General features: G+C 33.1%; 2 protein-coding genes and 1 long non-coding RNA gene across 3 annotated transcripts; 2 read left to right on the forward strand and 1 right to left on the reverse strand.

Annotated features, from left to right (window-relative positions):
• Window positions 1–429: 429 nt before the first annotated feature.
• On the reverse strand, window positions 430–6,487 carry LOC105140483 (ubiquitin-associated (UBA)/TS-N domain-containing protein). The gene is made up of 12 exons (XM_011047339.1): window positions 6,184–6,487; window positions 5,604–5,760; window positions 4,825–4,920; window positions 4,550–4,626; window positions 4,328–4,407; window positions 3,489–3,549; window positions 3,090–3,157; window positions 2,760–2,841; window positions 2,345–2,428; window positions 2,192–2,269; window positions 1,143–1,262; window positions 430–879 (listed from the first exon to the last, which is right to left on the reverse strand). Exons 1-12 carry the CDS (start codon window positions 6,349–6,351, stop codon window positions 703–705), a joined length of 1,248 nt encoding a protein of 415 aa, XP_011045641.1. The 5' UTR covers window positions 6,352–6,487; the 3' UTR covers window positions 430–702.
• LOC105140482 (uncharacterized) lies at window positions 3,153–26,056 on the forward strand. Its single transcript, XR_845190.1, has 3 exons — window positions 3,153–3,256; window positions 8,442–8,445; window positions 26,045–26,056. It is a non-coding gene; the product is annotated as an uncharacterized LOC105140482 (long non-coding RNA).
• On the forward strand, window positions 13,175–14,085 carry LOC105140481 (paired amphipathic helix protein Sin3-like 1). Its single transcript, XM_011047338.1, has one exon. It carries the CDS (start codon window positions 13,341–13,343, stop codon window positions 13,914–13,916), a length of 576 nt encoding a protein of 191 aa, XP_011045640.1. The 5' UTR covers window positions 13,175–13,340; the 3' UTR covers window positions 13,917–14,085.

Consider the following 26,056-nt stretch of genomic DNA (forward strand, 5'->3'; position numbering starts at 1 on the left):
AATCAAATCAGATTAAAAATTATAGTTTTTTTAAACTATTATTTTAATTTGACGTGTTTAAACCTTTTCTTTAACCTAAATTTAAATTTATTCCACTGGTAAATCTACATAATTTATCTAAGCTAAATCCTCTTTTAACTGTAACAAACTCATACTTTTGACTACTCAAAATTACTTATTATTGCAAGCCCTACTTCATCACTTTCATTAGAATTAACTTCCTAAACTACTAATATTTTTTACTTTCACCCTTCCTTGCAGCCTCGGATGGTCAGCGCTGGTTCATTCATGAGTGCAGCAGCAAGAGTCGCAGCATGGAGCTTGGATGCCATGACTGGTTAACGGTCACTTTTTCGACAGGAAACTGGCTTTTTTCCCCTCTTTAGGGATAGACATCAATCGAAGAAGAACCGAAACAAATCGCCGTTCTGAAGAATATTCTAGTTGAAAACATGGAAATAAACATATTGTGAATCAAAGAAACAGGTTTGAAGGACATCCAGCTCCAGTTGATTTAGGAGAAGATCAACCCGAACTAACTGATGTCCCAGTTCATAAAAAGCTAATAAATGGTATCGCACAACAAAGAGCTTAATCCACAACAGCATAATTTCTTTTTTCAGAAAATAAAAGGAAAAGTAACAGTAAAAGTATGGAACAATTAGTTATTTATAACAACAAAAATCATTAACTCATTCCAACTTAAAGGACTCCAAAGAATGGATTATTTATTGCAGAGGTCAGCTCAGACCCAGCTGAGTTCAGCACTGCCATGTCCACCTTATCCCTGGCAAGAAAAAGGAATTCATCGCCTTCAATTTTCTCAAACCCACACAGCTCAAGAAATCCAATGCCTCCTTGGAGTGAACCGACTCTATCCTGTTTCATGGAAATGTAGAGTGACAGCAAATAAAGGAGCAAGAAAGCAATTAGCAAGGGGCCTAAGAGTTCATGCTCCATGTGAAGGCCACATTGGATGCAGAAGTTGATTGATCATATCAAATGATACAATAATGCAACATAATTGTGAGAATAGGTGCTAACAATAATCAATCCAGTGGTGAGCAGTAATTACAATTGGAGCGAGCATTAAAATGATAGGCATATTTCCTCAATATAATTTAGCATGAGAATTTGCATACCTGGAAGGTTTGATTATTGAGTCTTATTTTTCTGAACTTCTCTTCACTAGGGTTTTTGGCAACATTCCCTATGTAAGTTAGGAGAGTCTGAAACGCTCTCTTCACTTTAGCATCATCATCCTAGCCTCAAAAAAGCAAATGAAGTGAGGCTACAAAATCTAGTTTAAGGTGCTATACAGCTTTGACAGTGCTACACAAATTTAAAAGACACTACTGAGGAACAGTGAGAGAAATTCTGAAGGAGATGTAGAATTTGAAGAATCACAGAGCATCATGTTTTCATGTAGGAATATCTTGCAATCAATATCAGTAAGATGTGATAATAGATTTTCGTTTCCATGAGTATGAACAAGATGGGTGCAAGTTTTTTGGCCAAGGAGTCCGTATACAATCCACAGTTTAGGATTCACTAGCATCAATCTATTTATTTGTTTTTCTATACAAATGTGTACCAGTGGAAGTTAAAGCTGGGGCTACAAAGAGCTGGTTTTTCACCATGTGGAATGGCAAGACTTCAGTGATCTTTCTGTCGCTTTTCAATTCTTAATTAAATTTCACAATATGTATTTAAAGATCAGCAAGTTCCTCGCTATCATCTCTTAAGTTACACTGTTTTCTATCTATGTACATAACTTTTAGCTTTAAGCATTACTTACCTTGGATTTTTTGCATCGCATTGATCGTTCTTTGGTCAGTGAAAATTCTTAGATTTGGTAGAAAATTTACTTTACTCTTCATTATCCTCTTTCCTCTCTCTAGTCCTCTAGGGGTTTGTTTCTCCTATTATCCTCTTTCCTCTCTCATTCCTTCTTAGTCATATTTTATTTTTTTATTTAATTAACTCAACTTTACAGGGTCAAATCCTCGTAACATAGAAGATTAACAGAAAAGGGAGGAAGGATAAATAAAGTTGAATTGAAAGATAAAACAAACCACACAGCATGTATACGTAATAGGCTACTAAAACAAAACAAAACAGAATAATTTACCAATTGTACTTCATGTTTCTGGACTGTGATAATGAAGATCTGAAGTAGAGTTGTGTTTACCTTGTGACTCTGCTTCAGAGATCGCAAGCATTCTCTCATTTGTTCTTGCTTAGTAGCAGGCCTAACAGGCAGCATGCTCTGCAAAAACATTTGTAAAATACATTAAGAACATATTCTGAATGACTACATCAAGCCCATTTTTATTCCTCGTACCTTTTTCTCCTCCACCACAGGTGTAGAAGGTTTTACAGTTGCAGGATCTTCTGCTGGCAATCCTAACTTCCTTCTTCTTTCTGCCTGTGAGGCACCCAACTCCAGTTAGAAATAGACTAACAAATCGAATTATTCCAAATACAAACTTCAATAACAAATGGGCACACAGTACACTGGAAAGGGCAATTTTTTTATTTTTTTTTGAAAATACAACTCCATACCATCAACCAAATTAGATCTAGCAATGTCTTGCCTTTTCCTTTTCATAAAACTTTGAGATGTGCTCTTTTCCTTTTAAAAATGTTTCAAGTTGATGTATTAGAAACATATACAAATCAAAGAAAGAACAAGATCAAACTCACACAAATAGTTTAACTATTTTGGGGAGAGAAAAATGGAATAGAACAGTAGTAACCTTGTCTTCTTCCAATTTCTGACGAATTTTTTCCCTAGCCCTCTTCTCTTCCTCTTTCTCTGCCTTCCGCAAGGCCATCAATCTGAGAAGGAATTTGTTTTTCATTCAATTGTAGAAAAAGGAAAGGGCACTTTTTTGGTACACAAATAAAAAAAAATACTGGAGCACCAAAATAATGCAAGTTTGCAACCATGTACAAAAATGAGAAACTCATTTACAAGAAATTGAATCTACAAAACCATTCCAAAAAGGGATACATAAGACCATATCGAACACAAGGTACGAGTACGGTGAAATACAACAGAAGAGTAAACGCAGACAAAGACAAACCGCTTTCTTTCGTTTTGTTCTTCAATTCGCTTTGCTTCAAGGAGTTCCTTGCCAATTCGAATCCTCTCCTGTAAAATTGGTTTCCAAAAACACATTGTGAAAATATAGCAGATAGATCAATCAAGGCAAGAGTTTAGATTCCAAGCTAATACTTGGGACTCCATAATGTGAAAGTTGACTGAAAATTACACAGCATGAAGTTTAAGGAAACTGCACAACACTGATGCCCTAGGTAACAATTCCTAATAGAGCATGCACTCAAATGATGATTGATCTCGTCACTGCCAGTGGAGACAAATGAGGACATGCTTTAAAAACAAATGAAAAGATAATACAAATGCATAATTTTGAGATTGCAAGTTGATATAAGAGAAAGTCATAAAGAAAATCAAGAAGCACCTTTTCCTTTTCTCTTTCTGTTTTCTTCTCTTCCTCCTCTTTCTTCTTGCGTGCACGTTCCCTTAAAATTATTTACAAGAAAGATAAACATGAGATAAACATATGATACACAAGCAGAGACACAGCAAACCTAAAAGCCACCCAAGAAATTCAACTTAATTTTAGTCCTTGAAAGAAAAGCTTCAGCAATCACATTATGCGGCTTTCCTTCAAGATGTTCAGAGCATAAAAGATAAGATTAAAAAACTAATTCCATGAAAGCAAATATCCTGATAAAGGCAAGATAAATGCACGCAATCACATGAAATTGAAGCAAACAGCAAGGACCATCGCATCCATGGCATTGTCCAAGCAACAAATATCCTTTGAACAATCAAGGTCTTGATTTATCAAAATAAAAATTGATCCAGTTTGGCAAACACCAGTTAGTAACCCATAATCCTCTTAGAAGATATAGATTTGAGAGAGCCCAAATGGACCAAATTAGTTTCCAGACTATAAGATTTCCTTAGCACCTGAAAATTCTAGGAGCTTTGCCACCCCTCTTAGAAACTACTTCTAAAAGCCATGTTTTACCGAAATTGAGCAGATCAACCAATAAAACCAAAGGCTGAATAAGAAACAAAATTGCATTGTAGGGCCTGGGTAAATTAACTAGAAAAGTTTAAACTCATAACCTATCCTGAACCCGACTCATTTTTCAACTGAACCACGGCTCAGTAGCCTTCTGCAGCAGGTAAAAACAATAAACAGTATACTCGTTATCTAGAACCACTGGCCAAGTAGCAATCACAAAATGAAGACAGTGAAGCTTAGATATGCATTTTAATGCACCCTACCTTAGTTCTTGTGCTTTTTGCTTCATTTCTTCTGGTGTCAAAGAAGGTTTAGGAGCCTCAACTTTGGAGTTGATAGATACCTGAGCAGACAAGCGGGTCAATAAATCAGAAGAACAAACAATTTAGTCAGCAAAAGCAATAAAGAAACTTATTTTCAGATCAATAAAAGGACAATGCATGAATGGAAAGATGCAGTTATGCTAGTGAAAAAGAATGTCAAACCATGGGCATTTCATCTATGTCTGGGTCATTCTCATGCTCAACTACCCAATTTACAGCAGCCTCAAGACTGGCATTACCTGAAAGAAAAGAAAAGCCAACACTCAGAAAACTGCATATGCTTTATCATTTGCCAATAATCAAGATAATGACACAGTAAGTACACTATCAGAGGCCAAAATATAACATGCTAACAAAATCCAGCCTCGCAGATGCCCTATGACACAGATTCTAATATCTGATAAGCAAATGTAAAAAATGACAATAAATAACATCACCAGAATAATGAAGTGCCCTCGTTGCCCTCGCTGTTGGGAAACCCATTGCTTCCAGTTCATCAAGAATTTTTTTGTCAACCTCTGGAGCAACCATTTCTAGAGAACAAATAGCAGGTGTATTAAACAACCATGATTACAAAAGAAGGGAATGTCTTACAATGATCAATCTCAAGTAAACAAAGAACAAGAATAACAAGATTTTGACAAGGGTTGATACCAATTTTCCACTACCAATAAGAACAAGATAGCTCATTCATGATCCTCCACTATAAAACCTAAGGCCATTTCTTAAGCTACCAGCAAAACGAAAATGGGTAAAAAAAACCAAAGAAAAGGACCACAATTTTTTTCCTGTTTTCCTAAATAACAGAATGAAAAAGAATTCAAGCGGGTGCGTGGAACCTTAAAACAACATGTGCAAGAAATAGAGAGCCAAATAAATAAAAAAGAACTGCAAAACTAAAATCTATAAATAGCTCTTCTACAAAGAAATGTGAAAGGAAAGCATAAAAAACAAGAGAGAGCAAACAGAGATTTAACAAATGGCCTTAACAGCAATGGAGTGTTACAACAAGAACCATGTCAGGCAAGATGATTTTGAAGGCACATGTTGTTGCACTTAAAACACATAAAATAACAGCTAAAACACTCCACAGACAACAAAACCACAAAACAATCATTGAATCGTACAGCAACTCTACCTACTAATTACCACACAAAAACATGAGAATCAATCAAGCACACTATTCATTATATTCATCACGGTCAGCAAATCGTACCTTCAGGCTGGCTAGTAGTGCTTGCATCAGCAGCAGCAGGCTCATCAATATCCATTGCTGCTGCCTTCGGAACCTCTAAGCTTATCGGTTTTGTCACCTCAGCAGTCTTATCCGCAAACTCAGTATGGCCAGTTCTCTTCGTATGCAAATCACTTTCCTTCATCACAAAATAAAACCAAAACCCAAATAATCACCACAAATATTCAAAACGATAGTTTTTTTTCCCCCGGAATAATAAAAAAACTAGGTCTCAAACTGCTCATTGTAACAATAAATTTCCAAATTACAAGCCAAATTTAAAGATTTGCAAACAAATAAAACCCAAAATAATTAAAAAAAATAGGCCTTAAACTACTCATTATAACTATAAATTTTCAATCTTTTCAATCTTTAATATTCAAATCAGATAAAACAAACCAGAGGGTAAAAAAATAATCAGAATTGGAACTATAAAATTCAAGCAAAGCGAAAATTGGAAGCAACAGATAAAAAAACAGCATTCCAAATGCATCAAAATCCACAATTCACAAAACTAAGGTTCGGAAAGACAAAGTGAATAATAAATAGAGGGTTTCATTACTGTTTTGGATCGGCAGGGTTTGCCGCAAGTAGTGCAGACGAGATTGAGGACGGCTTCAGTGGATTCAGAGAAATTGGAATGAGAGGTCAGCTCGGCGTGATCTTGTGCCTCTTGGACGGACTTCAATAGGGCCCCACAGTCCCCGCACTTCAATGACACTCCCGCCATTGATTTCGATTTTGATTGATCGGTGAATCTATCACAGAGAGAGAGAGAGAGACGGTACTGCTATGTAGTGTAAATTGGTTTCTTTCTCTGGTGGAGCTTCTTTTTTAACATTAACTTTACTTGCTGGCTGGGCAAGTACTTCTGCTATCGTGAAAATTTTTACAGTTATAGTTTGAAAAAAAAAATGTTTAATAAAAAATATTTATAATTAAAGGTGGTTTAATATTTATATTTATTTAGTTAAAATTAAAATTAAATAAAAAATAATTTAATATATTTAATTAAAAATATTTTTTAAATTAAGGTTATATATATATATATATAGTTTTTAATTTAAATATTGTAGATTTAACAATTGTTGTTATATTACGAAATAAATAATATTTTGTATAAAATATTTTTTATTATTTCATTAAACTATTTATTTCATCATGTATGAAATATATACAATAAATATTACAGTTTTCTTGATTTTTTAAGCACACAACAACATCAGGTAAAATATTATTAGGAATAAAATTAAAATTGCGATCAAATTCTACAAATATTATGTCAATAAGCGATCTCCGTCTATTTTATATAGTGTCATTAAATAATATTAAACACTAGTTTTTTCAAATAAAATACCATTAAAAAAATAAAAATTTTAATTTAATTTTTTTATTTTATGAGTTAGATCAGTCCAATACATTTAATTTTAGATCATATCTAATCCAGCAAAGACAATAAAGAGTGATGCACTCTCCACATAGAAGAAAAGAAGCAGCAATGAGCTGTTTTGTGTCACCCTACGTTTCAAACTCAAATAACAGTAGGGTCCATGAATAATAAAATGATATTTTATGCATTACCAAACGTTTGTTTTCCTGTGATTTGCTTTAAAAATAGAAGCAATCACGGAAACAGACACTTTAGCTTAAGAGGTAGAAACATAGTTTTATAGTATTATAGCTGGTTTGTTTTCATATTTTAAAAGTTATTATTTTATATTTTTTGTTTTTTTGATATTTTTTTTATAGTTTTTATATTTTGATATCAAAAATAATTTTTTTAAAAAAATATATTATTTTAATATATTTTAAATAAAAACAAAATGTAAAAAGCAACTACAACTACAATTATAATCATAACATCATACAGGTTTTCAACTAGAGTTTTTTAAAAAAATATTTTTTTTTAAATTAGATTTTTTTAGTGTTTAAAAATTGTTTTGATATATTGATATCAAAAGAAATTTTTTAAAAAATATTATTTTAATATATTTTCAAACAAAAATTAATTTAAAAAAAAATCACTACCACTATTCTAAATTACAAAGTAAATAAATAAAAAAATTAATTTTTTTTATAGCATGGAGAAACATTGTAAATTTAAGCAATGCATTGATCATTTTGACCTTCAATGCCCGAACACTTGCATTGGTTGTGGGGTAGAGTTGTTTCTTTTAGAGGTCAAAATGTCACTTGTTAATTGATCAAGATAATTTAGTAATTTTTTGTTTTTTTATATGTAGTGAAATTACTTCGTCAGACTTGCAAGCTAAGAAAATAGGCCTTTTGTCCAAGGGTCCTTGTGTATTTTCAACTTTATTTGCGCAGTTAAAGGATGATATACCCTTAAAAACTCAAAAGTTTTGGCATTGCAAAGAGGGGTTTTCTTTATCTTTTTGTATTTTGTTTTACATTAAAATAACATGTTTAGCCTTTAACTTTCAAAAATCTAAGTCCGGCAAGGGAGGGCATTTTCATCTTTGCCACATGTTTTTCTTTTGTAATATGAGGTGCTCTTAGGAGCTTTTTAGTAATTTTAATTATTCAAATATTAATAAATTAACATAAAAGGTTAACGCGTGATATGCACAAAGTAGTGCATTATCATCTCTCTTGCCAAATGGGAGGCGCGTGGGACGTATTACAATAACCAAATCCTACTGGTCGTCATGTCACCCAACGTGTTAGCTGGCGGCGCTGTTATTGGTGTGGCACGTGGGTTTGGTTTACAGCAGTTCGACGATGATGAAACTTTTTTCTCCTCTCATTCTTTTCTCTCTCATGTATATTGGTTTTCGAGTCGATCCTTTAAAATATCAGATATGTCATACGGATTGTATTTATTTTAAAATTTATCCTTTTTTTTTTTTTTGATTTTAATGCTTCTTGAATTTTTTTTGTTTCAATCTTATCCCTCCGCATTTTATTTCGTATAATTTTACCCAATTTAATCTTTATTTTTTTTTTATCCTTTGCATTAATTTTTTTTATCTCGTCCTTTAGAATTTATTTTCATTTTTTTTTATTTATAATTTTGATCCTTGTTTTTTATTGTTTTTTTTTATCATTTTCTTCATTTTTTTAATTTAATCCTTGATTATTTTCTTTCGATTATTTTTTTTGCATGATTTAGTCCTCATTGTTTTTATTTTTTTTTAAGATCAAGAAATTTACTTTCTTATTTTTTCATTTTTTTCTTCTATAATTATGACCTGGTTCATCAGTTTCAATGATTAGTCTAGTTTAAGTTCAGTTTTTTTAAAATCCTTTTTAAAATTTGAATTTTTTTTAATTTTGATCATTTAACATTAACTTATTGGAACTTGAGTTTCATAATCTGTTTTGATTTATTTTTTTAAGGTTGTCACTACCTCGTATCTTAGGTCGCAAGTTATTAAGGTTAAGCTGAGTTGACTTAAAAAAAAATTTTATCACATGATATTTTTTTCTGCTTTCGAAGAAGACTTTTTTGGTTTTTTTAGAGTGATATGGGTTGTCTTGAGTTTTTTTATGTCTTTGTTGGATCTATCTCTTTTAAACTAGTTTTTTAAGTTATATTAAATTAATTTATTTCATTCTTCAATATTAAATTGTTTTAGTATTGCCTCAATTTTTTGTGTTCTTTGTTAGATCTTGCTCTTTTAACGAGATTTTTTTAACTAAATTAATTTTTTTCACCTTTCAACATTGAATTTATTTTATATTGAGCTTCTTAGTTGAGATTAAATTTGAAATTTAACAGCTTGCAAGTTTAAAAGAGTAACTTAGACTTAGAAGATTCATCTAGATTTGCTTGGTTTCCCCCCTTTTTTTAGCTATATTTTTTGTTTCATCTTCCAACGTTTTCTTACTTCTTCTTTTAGCTATATTTTTTGTTTCATCTTCCAACCTTTTCTTACTTCTTTTTTTTTTTCCAATTACCATGGGATTTTTCATTTGTTTTGAGAAAAAAACACATGTTGTCTAAATCTATATTTTTAGATTTTGTTCAATTTAGTTGCTCTATAAGGATTTTTGCTTTTGAATTAAATATAAGCATCAAATCTTTTTTGTACTTTGTTTCAGTTAATTTTAAAACCCGGGCGGGCTTAAGTCTTGTGTCTCTTAGGTAGTGAGTCAACCCATCAAACCGAGCATTTTGAGCATCAAGTGGTATATTTTGATTTTTTAATTTTTTTGAGCATCAAGTGGTATATTTTGATTTTGATTTTTTTAAATCTTTTATTTTTTTTAAATTTGGTCCCCACTCACTTGATTTTTATTTTTGTTTTTTATTCTTTTGTGGATTTTTGGAATTCAACATTTTCAATTTGCCCATTGAGTTCAATATTTAATGGTATTTTAGGTTTTGAGCCTCAATGTTGTGGTTTTAGATTTCTATTCTTGATATATTTATCAAATTTTAATTTCTTTTTTTATTTCATTACTGGATCTATTATCTTAATTATTTTTTTCAATTTCATTACACAAATTTTTAATATTTTTTTATTTATTAGATTTGTTGATATTTTTTAATATTTTTTTATTTATTATTTTTATTTAATTTTATTTTTCATTGTTTGGATTGCTGGGAATTAACAGTCAATATGTTTCCATGCTCTGTTTCTATGATGTGGAGCCATTTATTTTTTTCCTTTTTTAAATACACTTACAACGCTCAATCATCATTTTTTTACACTTAAAAAAATTAGGTAAGCTTACAATAAAATCGAGCAAGCTATCTAATACCCTCTAATTTATCCTAAGCACCTTCGGAGCTAGCCAAGTCAATCCATATTTTTATAAAAACTTCAAAAGATCTCTTTACTTCCTTTACTTTTAAATTTGATAAGATAAAAATATTTAAATTCTTTTGAATGCATTATATGAATATAAGATTTACATTTAAATTTTTAGTCAAAACTTGAAGAAATTGTTGTTTTTTTTTTTTAGTATGGTGTATAAATAGAAGTACTTTTGATTAACACCCGTACTAATTTGAGGATATCCTAAACAATTAATCAGGCCCGTTGCTTTTTGTCAATATAAGGAAATTATTTATTTTGAGTCTGGGTCCGTGGAGCTCTTTTATCCTGGCTCCCTTTGATGTGGAAAGATTTGAATCCGAGTTGATGCTGATATATGCTTTTAATAAATTAGGTGAAGCATCCTTTGTTTGGACAAACGACACTTTATCTTCGAGTGTAAAAGCCAGGTTTAAATTTTTAGATTTTAAAAACTTAATTTTTAACCCCTTTTTTCACCTAGAAATACCCAAAAAAATCCTTTAAATCCCAAAAACCTTATTTTCAATAAGAAAAAACTTTTGATCACTCAAAAAACAAAAAAAAATCAAACCAGATAAAAAAAATCTTTACGAACTTCAATTTTCTAAAATAATTAACGGACAAAACCATCTTTATTTGACTCAATTTTCAATGCCCGACTATAATAGTTCTCTCTGCTCTTGATTTTTCATGATCATTTTCTTTCTTTTCAAAACTTAAAGAACAATAAGTGATGGAAATAAAGTTAAGGATTAAAATGAACAAATCTAAAACTATAGGAATAACCATGAAAAAACTTAAAACTTCATGAACCAGATTATAATAAACTTAAAGTCAAAAAGACTTATACCAAAAACTAAGAACTTCATGAAGGCTAGGCACTATAGCTATGGTGTTCTACCATGTCGGCCATACAAATAAGGATAATATATATATATATATATATATTCTATAGCGGATTAATATTAATTTTTTAAAAAAAATATTAAATATATAAAATATATATTAAGCATTTTAGATCAGGTAATCATATTAAACCTAAATGAATTGGGTCTGATAATCATTCAAGACCCCACCAAACACAATTTATTCCAACACGGAAGGTTACAAAGAATAATAATAATAACACTAAAAATCACAACAACGATAATATTAATATTAATAATAATAAAAAATAAGAATAATCATACTGATGATACTAATAATAATTATAGCAACAACACCAATAAACTAAAAACAATAATACAAATAATAATCATACTAATAACAATAAAAATTTAAAAATCAGAAAAAAAAAAACAATAATACAAATAATAATCATACTAATAACAATAACAATAACAATAAAAATCATGTCAAACCCAAGATGATTGGATCTGATAACTATGCGTAGTCTAAGTTTACTTGAGTCTAACAACATGCTTGACCTACATTAATTGGGTCAAGCAGCCATGTCAAACCCAAGTTGTCTAGGTCTGACATCAAATATAGTTGTCAGACCCAAGCAAATAACAAACAAAGAAAAAATAATTGTACACTTTAATTTGTTAGGAAAAATAAAATAAAAAATATAAACAATCGATCATTGACGACAATTCAACAATTATATACCTACACACTCCATATTAAGTATAAGAGGATATAACTATACATCTATGTATATGTAGATACGACAATTCAACAATTATATACCTACACGCTCCATATTAAATATAAGAGGATATAACTATACATCTAGCTAATGATCATGTTTAACTATCAGAAAGAGCATTTCTTTAATAGTGCAGGTGCTTGTCCATTTATTATGGTGTATGAAATAAATACTATAACTTTCAATAAAAAAAAATAAAATAAAAAAAATAAAAAATAAAATTTAAAAATACTAAAATATCCCTTATATTCCTTTTAATTATAAAACATCCCGATATAATTTCACTGTCAACAATTTATAATTATTATATCTAAAACTATAATAAAATCCCCATGCCATACATCTACTCACTGCAAAGTTGAAAGCCTGACCATGTAAAATCTGGTGATAATATCTAACATCAAGCACTCTTACCCAGGCCCAGCAGCATCTATCCATCCAGCTCACATTGTTTCAAGTGGTTAAAATATTGTTTGCTTAAAATTTTATTGTTCTTTTTTCAAAGCAGCACAATAAATTTTGTTCAGAGAAAATATCATATTTAAAAATTTATTTTTAAAAATAACATAATTTAAAAAAAGGTATATTTATTTGTGATTATATTTTTTTTTTAAAATGTGACGAAAGCAATTCCTTCATCCTCTCTAGTCTCTGTAAAAAAACAATCAACTAAATAAATTATATTCAAAGAACTCACTGTAATTCATAAAGTAAGAATTTTTATGACCCAAATAAATTGTAAATGAAATACTATATAGAATATAATTGTAAGCATTTGATTATTAGTTCGCAAACACACACATGTAGAAATATTTATTTATTAACTTTTATTTAATATAATTACAATGATCACACATGCAAAGAAGAACAAAGTTTAAAAGTATAATAGTGATTATTTTCAAAGTTTTTTTGAGATAATAGTGATTATTTTCAAAGTTTTTTTTTGATAAAAATATATATTTATATTTTTTAAAAATTATTTTTTACATCTCATAATAAAATAATATAAAATTATTGAAAAATATTAATTTAAAAAAAATTAATTTTTTTAAAAACATTTTTAAAATATAAAACAAACATGCCGTGAAAGGCTAAGAAGTGGAGGTCAAGCAACAGCCGAGTCTGCTTTGAAAAAGGTATATTTCAAAGAAGTTTCTGTCTCCTTTGTTGAAAAGGTAAACATTGCTAGCACAAGAGTCCTTATCCATACAGGACCAGGAGATTCTAAGACTATTTACATAAGATTCTAAGACTATTACAAACATCTTCTGTAAATCATTCCCTTCTTTGTTATCGAGAAAGATGAAGCAAAACGGAGATTTGAGTCATGGTGATTGTTCTGACCCTTCCAGAACCTACATCAGGGCACTAAAAGCTAGGTTTCATGACCAGCCTGAGAAATTCGATAGCTTTTACAAGGTCATGATTGACATCATGGCTCAGAGAGTCCAGCCTGACGGCCCCGGAGGCATACCTGACGACGCCCCAGCAAGACTGAAGGCAATTCTTGAAGGTCACAACGACCTCATTTACGGGCTCAACTTTTTCTTGCCTCCCTCTCACCGAGTCAGCCTTGATGATGGGATGGAGATTGAGCCGGTCACGGCAGAGGGAGCCGTATTATCTGGATTTGAAGATGCTAAGGATTTAATAAAGGAAGCGAAGATGCGAGGCGAGAAGGTTTATGAAGCTTTCAAGGAGACTCTGCTGTCGACAAACCAGAAGAGAAGCTTCGATGATGTCTGCAGTGATGTTGTTGAGCTGTTCATTGACGATCCTGATTTGCTAGAGAGGTTTCGACAATTCATGCCTGTTTACGAACCAACTCCGCTGGCATCTTACGCTCCAAATTCCCAGATTCCTATGAATATTAATTAATTGTTCATCCTCAAAGATTTGTATGTTCTTTTGTAATTTGATGGCCTCCATTAGAATGTTTACGACAACCAATGTGGAGATGGCAAGAGATTAGGTCAAGGATTAATTATTCTTAACATTGATTTGAGAAATTACAATTTGTTGGTTTTTCTCCCGTATGTCTTAGACATGTTCCTCTCTCTCTCTCTCTCTCTCTAGCTATGGAACCTTTCAATTGATTATTTTCTTTCCTCGTGGAATCAATCCTCAAAACTTCTATGATTCCACAGAGAACCCGTTGTTGTCACGGCGGCCGTGCTAGAGACGCCGCACGAAAGTAGAAGTCAAAACTTTGAAATTAACCTTCGCAAAGCTGGAGCACAACCAGAGAAATAGAATAGAAAAGGCAGCGGTCAGCAAAGGCGATCCAAGTTGTCTTGAAGCAAGATTAGGAAAAAGAAAGTACTTGACACGAAAATGAAAGACATAAATCTTTAATTAAGAAAGTGTTTGTTTCTGTGCGATTTTTTTTTAAAATTATTTTTTTTAATAATTTTTTATGTTTTAATTTACTAATATTAAAAATAAATTTATAAAAATAAAATAAATATTATTTTAATATATTTTTAAACAAAAATAATTTTTAAAAACATCTACTATTACAATATAACACATTATCTAAAAATAGTATCAAGGACAGTTAATTAACTAATTTATAATTATATTTAATATAGATCTTGATGTAAAAATCTAGTGGTGGGAAACATAAATTTTTACGGTTCCCTTTATTCTAGAAGATGATGGAATTAATTGAATATATATTTTCATTTTTTATTTATTATTTGAATTGATTAATAATATGAGTGAAATAAAGTAATTTTTAAATTTACAATAAAAAAAACTGGACTTATTTCTTTCTTTCTTTTTTCTCATGTACAGCAGCAAATAAACATAAGAAGCTAAAATCATTTGTTTTAAAATTGGTTAATTCCAGGGCTAAAAAAACAATTTTACTTTTACTATCATCTATATAATATATATTAATTGTAATACTAATGAATAATATAAAAAATAAAAATGAGTGGATTGTTAGAAACACATAAAAAAACCAAAAAGAAAAAAATAGTAATAAGATTATCCAAAATAAAAGAATATTATTAATTGGATGGAACCGAATCAGAATTTGAAGAAATAAATGACTTGCCCCAACCCTTTAGAAAGTCCTCGTCACCAACCCGGGACCCAACCCACAAACACATCCCAACAAGAAGCTGAAACGACCCTAGAAAGAACCGTTCTATACATAAGTTGCCAGTGTCCTGATGCTCGTAGAGTTGCAAGAAGCTCAAAATTCCAGGACCCCTATGGTTTGCTTATATATATATATATATATATATATATATATATATAGACACACACACGCATTCTTATTGAGATTAAAACAAAAGGCGGATTCTGTTTCTTCTGTTTTTCACTTGGTTAAATCGTTGAGAAGGTGAAAGAGATGGAGACACAGAGGGATTATTATGGCGAATCCAAAACCTATATCAAGGAACTAAGAGCCAGGTTCCAAGACCAGCCTGAAAAATTGAGTAGCTTTTACAGGGTCATGAAAGATGTCATGGCTCTAACAGATGAGCTCTCAGGGAGAATAGAAAACGTATCTGATGATGTCTTGGCAAGAGTGAAGGAGATTCTTGAAGGTCATTGTGACCTGATACGTGGGTTCAACTTGTTTTTGCCGCCCTCGCGTCGATTTAGCCTTGATGATGATGAAGATGAGACAGTAGAGGTAGAGGATAAGGATAAGGAGGAAGCTGCGGCTGTTTCGGCAGAGAAAACAATGCTGTTACAGAATTTTATAGACAAGCAGAGGATGCGTGGCGGAAAGGTCTGGGATGATGATGTGAAGGTTTTAAGACAGTTAAAGGACAGGAGGGATCTCTATAAAGTTATTGTCCCGCTGTGCGGAGACGATACTGATTTACTAGAGGGTTTTTATAGATTCGTGAGAGCTTCCGAAAAAACTTCAGGAGCATCTCGTGACCCAAACTCTCAAGATAAAGATGTGAACAACGGCAGAGAAGTCACAATTCAGACTGGCGAGCAGCAGCAGGAGCAGCATGAAAAGATTGATCAGGTGGGTGTAGAGAAAGATGAGGAAAGAAATATTGTCAAGAAGGCAGGAAGATACGCAGAAAAAGCATATGACAGGGTGGTCATAAAAAAGCTCCGGCAGGATGGACTCTGCTTGTTCGAGAAGGTTCGGAAGAGGCTATCATGTGAGAACAGCTATTATAAATTCTTAAAGTTGATTTTCTATTATACTAATCGAATGATTCAAAAGGATGAATGGAAAGAAAGGATAGCTGCTGTGATTGGAAAGCATCCTGATCTCATGGATGAGTTCCAGCGTTATGTTACAGACTCTGAGAATGTTCATGTATCCAGGAAACAAGATGAGGAAGAGGATGAAGAGCAGAAGATTGAAACAAGGGGATGCAAACAAAGGGACAAAAAGAATGGGAAGTATCTCTATAAGTCAAATCGAGAACTTGATCTCTCTCAGTGCAAAAGGTGTACCCCTAGTTATCTGTATCTTCCAAAAGACTATCGTGATCCTCCTAAACACAACAGAATGCAGCCCGAACTGCAGGAGTTGAATGATCGATTTTTGCTGGTGCCTCCAGGAACTGAGGACTTCTTCTCCAGGAACATCGACGAGAACGAGGAAATCTTGTTTGAATGTGAAGATAATAGACATGAGATGGACATGCTAATTGGTTGGTTTAGTTCAGCTGTTGAATACGCAGATGAATTGGAAAAAGGCATCCCTCATGAAAAATTCAAAAAAGGGAATCGGAATATCTTTTTAAGATGTCTCGAACGTTTATATGATGATCAGGGTCTTGATTTACTCCACAAATTCAACGAAGATCCTCAACGTGCACTGCCTGTTCTAAAAGTTCGTTTGGAGCAAAAACTGAAGGAGCTGAAAGATTATCATGATAAACTTCGAGAAAATTGGCGCAATGTATATGCTAGAAATTAGTATAAATCATTAGGTAGCTATGATAGTTCAACAAAAAATTATTGTAAATAGTTTTGTTTTTCAACTCTCCAGGTTAGGTGGATTGTATATTTGCTGCTGGATTTCTTATAAATTTTCATTTTGTCTTAATCCTGTAGAAAGTATGCACCACTTGGAAACTAGGTAAATAAGCATCGGGAAAACTAGCAATAAAAAACCAGACACCAACCTATCCGGAATAATTAACAATTTATAAATTTCAATTTTTTTTTCTCTTTGTGCAATTAAAATCAAGATTAAACAATCAACAAATATAAAGCAACAATCACACAAATCAACACCAAAATTTTTACATAAAAAACCCGATGCAGGAAAAACCAGGAGACCATAGTTCACCTAAAAACTTCCACTATCAACAAATAATGGGTTCACAATTGTTCTTCCTTAAATTCAACTAAGGGCTACAACATACATATAATCAAGAACAACTTATTCTTGGAATACAACAAGATTAAAGAAGAAGTATTTGAGAAAAAAACTCATAACACTGATAGCCTTTTTTGTCAAAATGATCAGCTTCCACATCATCAATCTTATATCCAACTGTTCAGAATGAAGAGTAACGTGTATAAAAGCTGTTGTCAAAATCTCAGCTCTATCCAATGGTGAACGAGCTAGAAATCGAGGAAAGTATACATACTGCTCTTCTACCTCTTCTTCCTTTCTTTCTCCCTTTTCTCTTGCTCTTTTTTGTTCAATAATGTTGCTGCCATTAACAATAGCAAACACATTTAAATCAAATAGGTAGCCAGCTGCCTCTTTTCTTAATTAATATGGTGGTCCCACCATTACATGGCATGAGACCACTCTTCGCCATACTGGCGATCAACATATAAGCTTCAATTTAGGAGGCTTTACCAAGCTTCCTTCCCTTTTGTAAAATTCAAACTTCTCTCTCAGTAGAGGTTTGATCATCATGTCTGACATGTTTTTATTAGTATAGATCTTCTCAACAACAAATGACTTCATCTCCATAGCATCTCGAATCCATTGATATCTAACCTCAATGTGCTTTGATCAAGAGTGAAAAGTAGAATGCTTACTGAGATGGATTGCACTTTGACTGTCACAATACAACACAAAGTTCTTTTGAATTAAGCTAAGTTCATGTAAGAGCTTCTTCATCCATAACAACTATTTACCCCCTTTAGTAAGAGTAATATATTCAGCCTCTTTATTGGATAATGCACTAGTTTTGCAACCTTGATTGCCATGAGACTGCTCCCCCTGCAAACTTCATCAAGTATCATGGTGTTGACTTTCTATAATTAATATCATCAGTCATTTTTGCATCTGTGTATCCATCCAATACAAGTTTATTATTTACCAAAACATAAGCTGAAACTAGAAGTACCTTTAAGATACCTGAGTATCCATTTCACTGCTGACTAGTGTTTATTACCAGGATTGGAGAGGAACCAACTAACCACATAAACTGCATGAGTTAATCTGGCCTTGTGCAAACCATGTCATATATCAAACTACCAATTGCATATATATAAGGAACTTTTTTCATCTCATCTCTTTCTTCATCACTTAAAGGACAATACTTAGAACATAGTTTAAAGTGGCTTGTAAGTGGAGAACAAACAGGTTTAGAATTGCTCATGTTGAATCTCTTAAGTGCCTTTTGAACATATCTCACCCAAGATAGCCACAATTTCTTTTTCTTCCTATCATATGTGATCTTTATGCCAAGAATTTGTTTTGCTAGGCCTAAGTCTTTCATTGCAAAAAACTTGCTTAACTCTTTTCTTAAAATCTGAATCTTCTTAACATCATGACCAATAATTAAAATATCATCCCTATATAATAAGAGAATAATAAAGTTTCCATCTGGAAACCTTTTCATAAATACACAATGGTTAGAAGTGGTCTTGTCATAACCATGATCCACCATAAAAGAATCAAACTTCCTGTACCACTGTCTTAGAGCTTGTTTTAACCTATATAGACTCTTTTTCAACTTGTAAACTACTTGCTCTTTACCTTTTGCTTCAAACCCTTCAGGTTGCTCATGTAGATCTCCTTATCTAAATCACCATGGAGAAAGACAGTTTTCACATCAAATTGTTCAACTTTAATATTTAAACTAACAATTAAGCCAAGCACAACTCGAATTAAAGACATCTTAACCGCTAGTGAAAAATTTCTTCAAAATCAATACCTTTCTTCTAATCAAAACCTTTCACAACCAATCTTGCCTTGTACCTTGGCTGTGAGCAATATTCATTAATTTTCAACCTATACATCCATTTGTTCTTAAGTGCTCTCTTAGCTTTAAAAAGCTTTACTAACTCAAAAGTATGGTTTTCATTTAAAGATCTCATCTCTTATTGCATTGCTTTAAACCACTCAATTTTCTTCTCATATGACATAGTTTCATCAAAGCATTTTGGCTCTTCCCTATTAGTAACCAATATATACTTATAAGGAGAATATTTGGTGGAAGGTTAACGAGGTCTAGTTGACCTCTTTAATTGTGGCTCATCTGGAGCTTCTTGCGTAACCTGTTCAAGAATAACATCAATATCAACATTAGTTGATTTAGGATTACCAACTAATAACTCAATAAGAAAACCATAATTATCATCATTTTGCAAATCTCCCATATGATTATTAAGTATCAAAGGTAACTGTGGAGTAGGTCTTGGATTTGAATTAAATGGAATAAAAGTAATATATTTTATTTTCTTCTTTTGTTCAAAGTCTTAAATGGTTTAATCTTCAAAGAAGATAAATCTCTGCTTCTTATAATTTTCTTCTCCTTTGGATCCCACAACCTGTAGCCAAACTCATCATCTTCAGAGCCCAAGAAAATACATTACTTTGTCTTGCTGTCAAACTTAGGCTTTTCATCCCTTGAAACATGTATGAATGTTCTGCATCCAAACACTCTCAAGTGTGCATAAGAGATATTCTTTCCTTTCCAAACTCTATTTGAAACATCGAATTCAAGAGGAACTGATGGAGAAAGGTTGATCATGACAACTGCATTCTTCATTGCCTCACCTAGAAAGGACTTAGGCAACTTTGCATGAGAAAGCATACATCTAATTTTTTCAACAATGATTCTATTCATTCTCTCAGCCACTCCATTCTACTGTGGAGTTTTGGGAACTATCTTCTCCAACTTAATACCATATTCCCTACAGTACTTCTCAAAAGGACCCCTGTATTCATCACCAATGTCAACTTGAATACATTTCAGCTTTCTACCAGCTTCTCTTTCAACTCTAGTATGAAAATCCTTAAAAACATCAAGTATATGATCTTTGAATTTCAAACAAGTAGCCCAAATTTTCCTGTAGTGATCATCAATGAAACTAACAAAGTACAATGCACCCCTAAGAGACTTATCAATCATAGAGCAAACTTCAGTATGAACTAAATCAAGAACATGTGGTCTTCTATGTGAATGTGATATTTGAAATACAACTCTGTGTTGTTTACCAACTAAACAATAAGTATATATGTTCAAGTTCATACCTTTTAATGGAAAGTAGTTCTTTTTGGCAAGGATATCAATACCTTTCTCACTTAAATGTCCAAGCCGTTTATGTTATAAATCAATAAAACAATCTTCAATTATATTCACCTTTCTTTTGATTACTTTGACTTGTGACATGTAGAGACTCATCTTCTTCCCTTTAGTAACAATTAAGGAATTTCTAGAGAGCTTTCATTTACCATCTCCAAAGTAATAGTGATAACCTTCTTCATCAAGAGTACATATAAAGATCAAGTGCAGACGCATATCAGGTACATGCCTAACATCTTTGAGTAGCAACTTGCATCCAATATTGTTTTCCAACCAAATGTCTCCAATGTTCACAATACTAGCCATCCCTTGATTTTCCATCCTAACTTGACCAAAGTCACTAACAGTGTAAGATGTGTAAAAATCACGCCAGGCTGTAACATGGTATGAAGTTGTTGAATCTGCAACCTAGGTGGTATCCTAACATGCAAGATTAACACATCCAACATCATAAACAATGGCAGCATCACCATCAAATACAACTATAGCTATACCATTCTCTTCATTCTTGTCTTTATCTTTACCCTTTCTATCTCTTTTATACTTTCTACAATCTTTTTTAATATGCCTAGGCTTGTTATAATAATAATACTTAATTCCCTTTCTTGGCTGAGATCTTCCTCTTGACTTTCATTTGCCTTTTACTATTGTTGGATTCTCTATCTTGCTTGCTGTGAGAGAACCTACTTTTACTTCTCCCTCAACTTTCTATAACAAGTGTATGAGACTCGGAAATACTTGTCCCTTTCCTCCTTTTCTCTTCATTGAGGATACAATCTTTCACTATTTTCAAAGTGATATTTCCATTTGGAGTAAAATTGTTATATGACACCACCAAAGTCTTCTCATTATTCGACAATGAACTTAATAGGATTAGTGCTTATATCTCATTGACTAACTCAAGATTCATCAATGACAACTGATTTAAGAACCCTTGGAATTCATTTACATGCATTGAAGCATCTTCACCATCTCTATACTTCAAATTCACAAGGTCTCTAATTACAAAAACCTTGTTTTGTGCACGCTTTTTAGCAAAGGTATCTTTCAACATCTTCCAAACTGTATAGTAGTCATATGCTTGAGAAATATAATTAATGGACTTAGAAGATACCCATTTTCTAACATAAGCAGTCGCTTTTCTATTAAGCTCATTTTATTTTGCCTTATCCATCTCATCAGGCTTTATTCCTTTACACTCAAGTGGTAAAGCCAAATCATTGCAATATAAATGATCCTCCATCATTGTTTTTTATAGAAAATAATTATAGGAAGTGAGCTTTATCATGCCCAAATCTTCCTTTTCCATTTTAACTGCACAAGAAATTCAATCTACACAACCAGTGCTTCGATACCACTTTGTTGGGAAAATTAGGAACAAATAACCGGACACCAATCTACCCGGATAAATTCACAATTCACAAGTTCCAATTCTTTTTCCTCTTTGTGCAATCAAAATTAGGATTAAACAATCGATAAATATAAAACAACAATCACACAAATCAACACTTAGATCTTTACATGGAAAACATAATACGGGAAAAACCACAGGACCATAGTCCACCTAAAAACTTTCACTATCAACAAATAATGGGTTTACAACTGTTATTTTTTAGATTCAACTAAGGGCTACAATATACATATCATTAAGAATAACTTATTCTTGGAATACAACTAGATTAAAGAAGAATTATTTGAGAAAAAACTCACAATACTGACAGTTCTACTTTTTATCAAAACAACCAACTTTCGCACCATCAATCTTTGATCCAACCATTCAAAATGAAGAGTAATGTGTATAAAAGCTGATGTCAAAATTTCAGGTAGATCCAACGGTAAACGAGCTAGTAATTGAGGAAAGAAGACAAACTGCTCTTCTACCTTTTCTTCTTTTCTTTCTCCCATCAACAGTAGCAGACATATTTAAATTAAATAAGCAGCTAGTTGCCTCTTTTTTTAATTAATATGATGATCCCACTATCACATGGTACGAGACACAATAATAAACACTTTTGAATTTTCAAGACAAATATATCCTCTGCCTAATATGCACCGTGTCTCTACTTCAATTTAATAGTTTAAGGTTGTCTTTGCTTGCATTTGAAAGTCATTGAGCTCTCCGTGACAGCATCATTAAACGGGGCAGTAGAGACTAGAAATTGGCTCAGCCAGAGCAGCATAGGCAATCTCAGCTAAAGTAACTAGAGATGAAAGACTACACTTCAAAAAAAAATGCAAAAAATGACAGATACGAACGTATATACGTAAACTTCTGACAAGCAAGACACATCAGTGCAAACTCTAGAGCCTATCTACACTCAACTTCATTTGAGGACTCATGCAGCAACTTTCCCTGTGAAAGGAGTGCATCTCTGCGAATAAACCTCAGCTCAACAATGGGGCAATCTACTTTGTCTGCTGTTAGTAGTGGAGATAACAAAAATGGTTTCCCATAAACCCTTGTATTAAATGTGTAAGCTAATTTAGTCAGAATCGACAAGTGCTGAGGAAAGAGATCCACTTCCTAGCCAGGTTAGCGCCTTCCTCAAGACTTGTTTGTACCTTTACCATCTGCATATGTTACATGACAAAGATTTTTAATTGGAAGAATCACCTTCTGGAGGATGCAGAGGTAAGTAACCTGTATGCAATCCACTACCATCTCCTGCTTTCCTTTGACAGTTATTTTATCATGGAAATAAATTCCTCTGACATTCAGTATAGAACATCACACAGAACTTTTAAGTACAGAAATGCAACCCTCTCACTGGAGACTGTTTTGATATTTCTGTCAGGGTTGATTTGTTCCAAACCTGCGGAAGTAGAAAATTTTCCATGGCCTAGCAAGGCCAATACCTACACTTTAGCGACCTGTTGTCAGTGCAGTGTAGCGCAAGACAAGAGTAGGAACTATTCCAAGACTTGGCTTCGCAGGCTACTAAGGGTTGGCCAAAGTGAGCTGCAGAAATGTCAGGTTTAAGTTCTGTTCTAGTTGGTTCACCTATCAAACAAGAACAACTCAACTCAACTGAAATTGGAGAAGAGCTCCCAATTATTATCTCATTGGTCTCAGCACCACCCATGGAACTAAAGTAACTAGAGATGAAATACTACACTTCAATAAGAAAAAAAAGCAAAAAATGACAGATACGAATATATATACGTAAACTTCTGACAAGTTAGACACATCAGTGCAAACTCTAGAGCCTATCTACACTCAACTTCATTTGAGGACTCATGCAGCAACTTTCCCTGTGAAAGGAGTGCATCTCTGCGAATAAACCTCAGCTCAACAATGGGGCAATCTACTTATGAAGTATCAAGAACAGAAATTTTCAAAAAGTTCTGGAAGACGTGGATTGGTCAGGTTATGGATCTTTCTGATCCCACGCTTCTTGTTCTTGATCTTTTTCTCTGAGAAAATGCCCTTCACCTGGGCTGCTTCCCTCCTCTTTGCAGTGTTGGAAGCTGGCATCATCCCATTCATCTAGAGATGCTTCTCAATGTCAAGCATATCACGACGAAGTTCAATTCCTCGAAAGAGCTTTCTAAGGTCATCATCCACCTTAATGATCGACTTGGGATCGTATGGGTAGGCAATATAATCCTTCGAATCGAAGTTTGATAGCATCCGAATCTGTCCTGCAGCTTTTAAAGCCTGGAAAAAGAATGATTTTCAGAAATCTGACTGTGAAGAATTATACCCATCACATTCTGCTATGAACTTTGCTTAGTACCACTTCTTATCGTCATATGGTACTTTGCAGACAAGACAAGAGTCGGAACTATTCCAAGACTTGGCTTCGCATGCTACTAAGGGGTGGCCAAAGTGAGCTGCAGAAATGTCAGGCTTAAGTTCTGTTATACTTGGTTCACCTTTCAAACAAGAACAACTCAACTCAACTCAAATTGGAGAAGAGCTCCCAGTTATTATCTCATTGGTCTCAGCACCACCCATGGACCACCAAAAAGCAAGAGTAACTGCTATCGAGTTCTTAAGAGGCTTCACTGCAATATTGAGTTTTTTGCTCGTAAGGTCAATCATGTTTTCTTTCCTACTTACATTTTTTTTAAACCAGTGATGGAAATCGAAACGGATCAATAAAATGGCCAGCATAAAAGAACAGTATTTAACAATTAAATATACCTGCAAGTCCTCCATTGAAGTTGGGTATGCATCCTTGAGATCAACGGCACCAATGCCCGATGGTAATTGCAATATCCAGTCAAACACTTGTTTCTTGTCCTTCAAATCATGCTTGGGCTACAGACAATTTAAAACTGAGAATGTCATTCTCGATAGAAGAGGGAAACGAAGGCAATTTCTAACTCAGTAATGATGATTAATTAGAGATATGGAAGTTCGCCATTCTATCAGGTTGTTCAGGAGCATTATATTGAGTCACCTTGTGAAAGAAGCGCTTCCCCTCATTGTTCACTTTTATTCTGGTGTCAATGCCTTCTTTGTCTGTAATCATTCAGAAATAAATTTGCCACAGAATCTAATGCTTATCAGTTCGTCCCCCAAAAGGGTAGAATATCTCTTCATAACATTCAAAATTTCACAAGAAGCTGTAAGGAAATAGAAAGCAAGAGACAAGAAAAATGCGGTGGGACACCTCTATTCCAGCCAGCATCATAAGTATCAAACAAGACAAGAGTCGGAACTATTCCAAGACTTGGCTTCGCATGCTACTAAGGGGTGGCCAAAGTGAGCTGCAGAAATGTCAGGCTTAAGTTCTGTTATACTTGGTTCACCTTTCAAACAAGAACAACTCAACTCAACTCAAATTGGAGAAGAGCTCCCAGTTATTATCTCATTGGTCTCAGCACCACCCATGGACCACCAAAAAGCAAGAGTAACTGCTATCGAGTTCTTAAGAGGCTTCACTGCAATATTGAGTTTTTTGCTCGTAAGGTCAATCATGTTTTCTTTCCTACTTACATTTTTTTTAAACCAGTGATGGAAATCGAAACGGATCAATAAAATGGCCAGCATAAAAGAACAGTATTTAACAATTAAATATACCTGCAAGTCCTCCATTGAAGTTGGGTATGCATCCTTGAGATCAACGGCACCAATGCCCGATGGTAATTGCAATATCAAGTCAAACACTTGTTTCTTGTCCTTCAAATCATGCTTGGGCTACAGACAATTTAAAACTGAGAATGTCATTCTGGATAGAAGAGGGAAACAAAGGCAATTTCTAACTCAGTAATGCTGATTAATTAGAGATATGAAAGTTCGCCATTCTATCAGATTGTTAAGGTGCATTATATTGAGTCACCTAGTGAAAGAAGCGCTTCCCCTCATTGTTCACTTTTATTCTGGTGTCAATGCCTTCCTTGTCTGTAATCATTCAGAAATAAATTTGCCACAAGAATCTAATGCTTATCAGTTCGTCCCCCAAAAGGGTAGAATATCTCTTCATAACATTCAAAATTTCACAAGAAGCTCTAACGAAAAAGAAAGCAAGAGACAAGAAAAATGCGGTGGGACACCTCTATTCCAGCCAGCATCATAAACAT

This window comes from Populus euphratica, unplaced genomic scaffold, assembly GCF_000495115.2.
Source record: "Populus euphratica unplaced genomic scaffold, PopEup_1.0 scaffold274.1, whole genome shotgun sequence".
In the NCBI taxonomy this organism is placed as follows: domain Eukaryota; kingdom Viridiplantae; phylum Streptophyta; class Magnoliopsida; order Malpighiales; family Salicaceae; genus Populus; species Populus euphratica.

Coding starts and splice junctions, on each gene's coding strand:
- LOC105140483 (XM_011047339.1), bottom strand. CDS start 6,351: ATGGCGGGAGTGTCATTGAAGTGCGGGGACTGTGGGGCCCTATTGAAG. Junction 4,627..4,824: donor GAGGGCACTTCATTATTCTG/GTGATGTTATTT, acceptor CTTTTCTTTCAG/GTAATGCCAGTCTTGAGGCT. Junction 880..1,142: donor TCAATAATCAAACCTTCCAG/GTATGCAAATTC, acceptor TCCATGAAACAG/GATAGAGTCGGTTCACTCCA.
- LOC105140481 (XM_011047338.1), top strand. CDS start 13,341: ATGAAGCAAAACGGAGATTTGAGTCATGGTGATTGTTCTGACCCTTCC.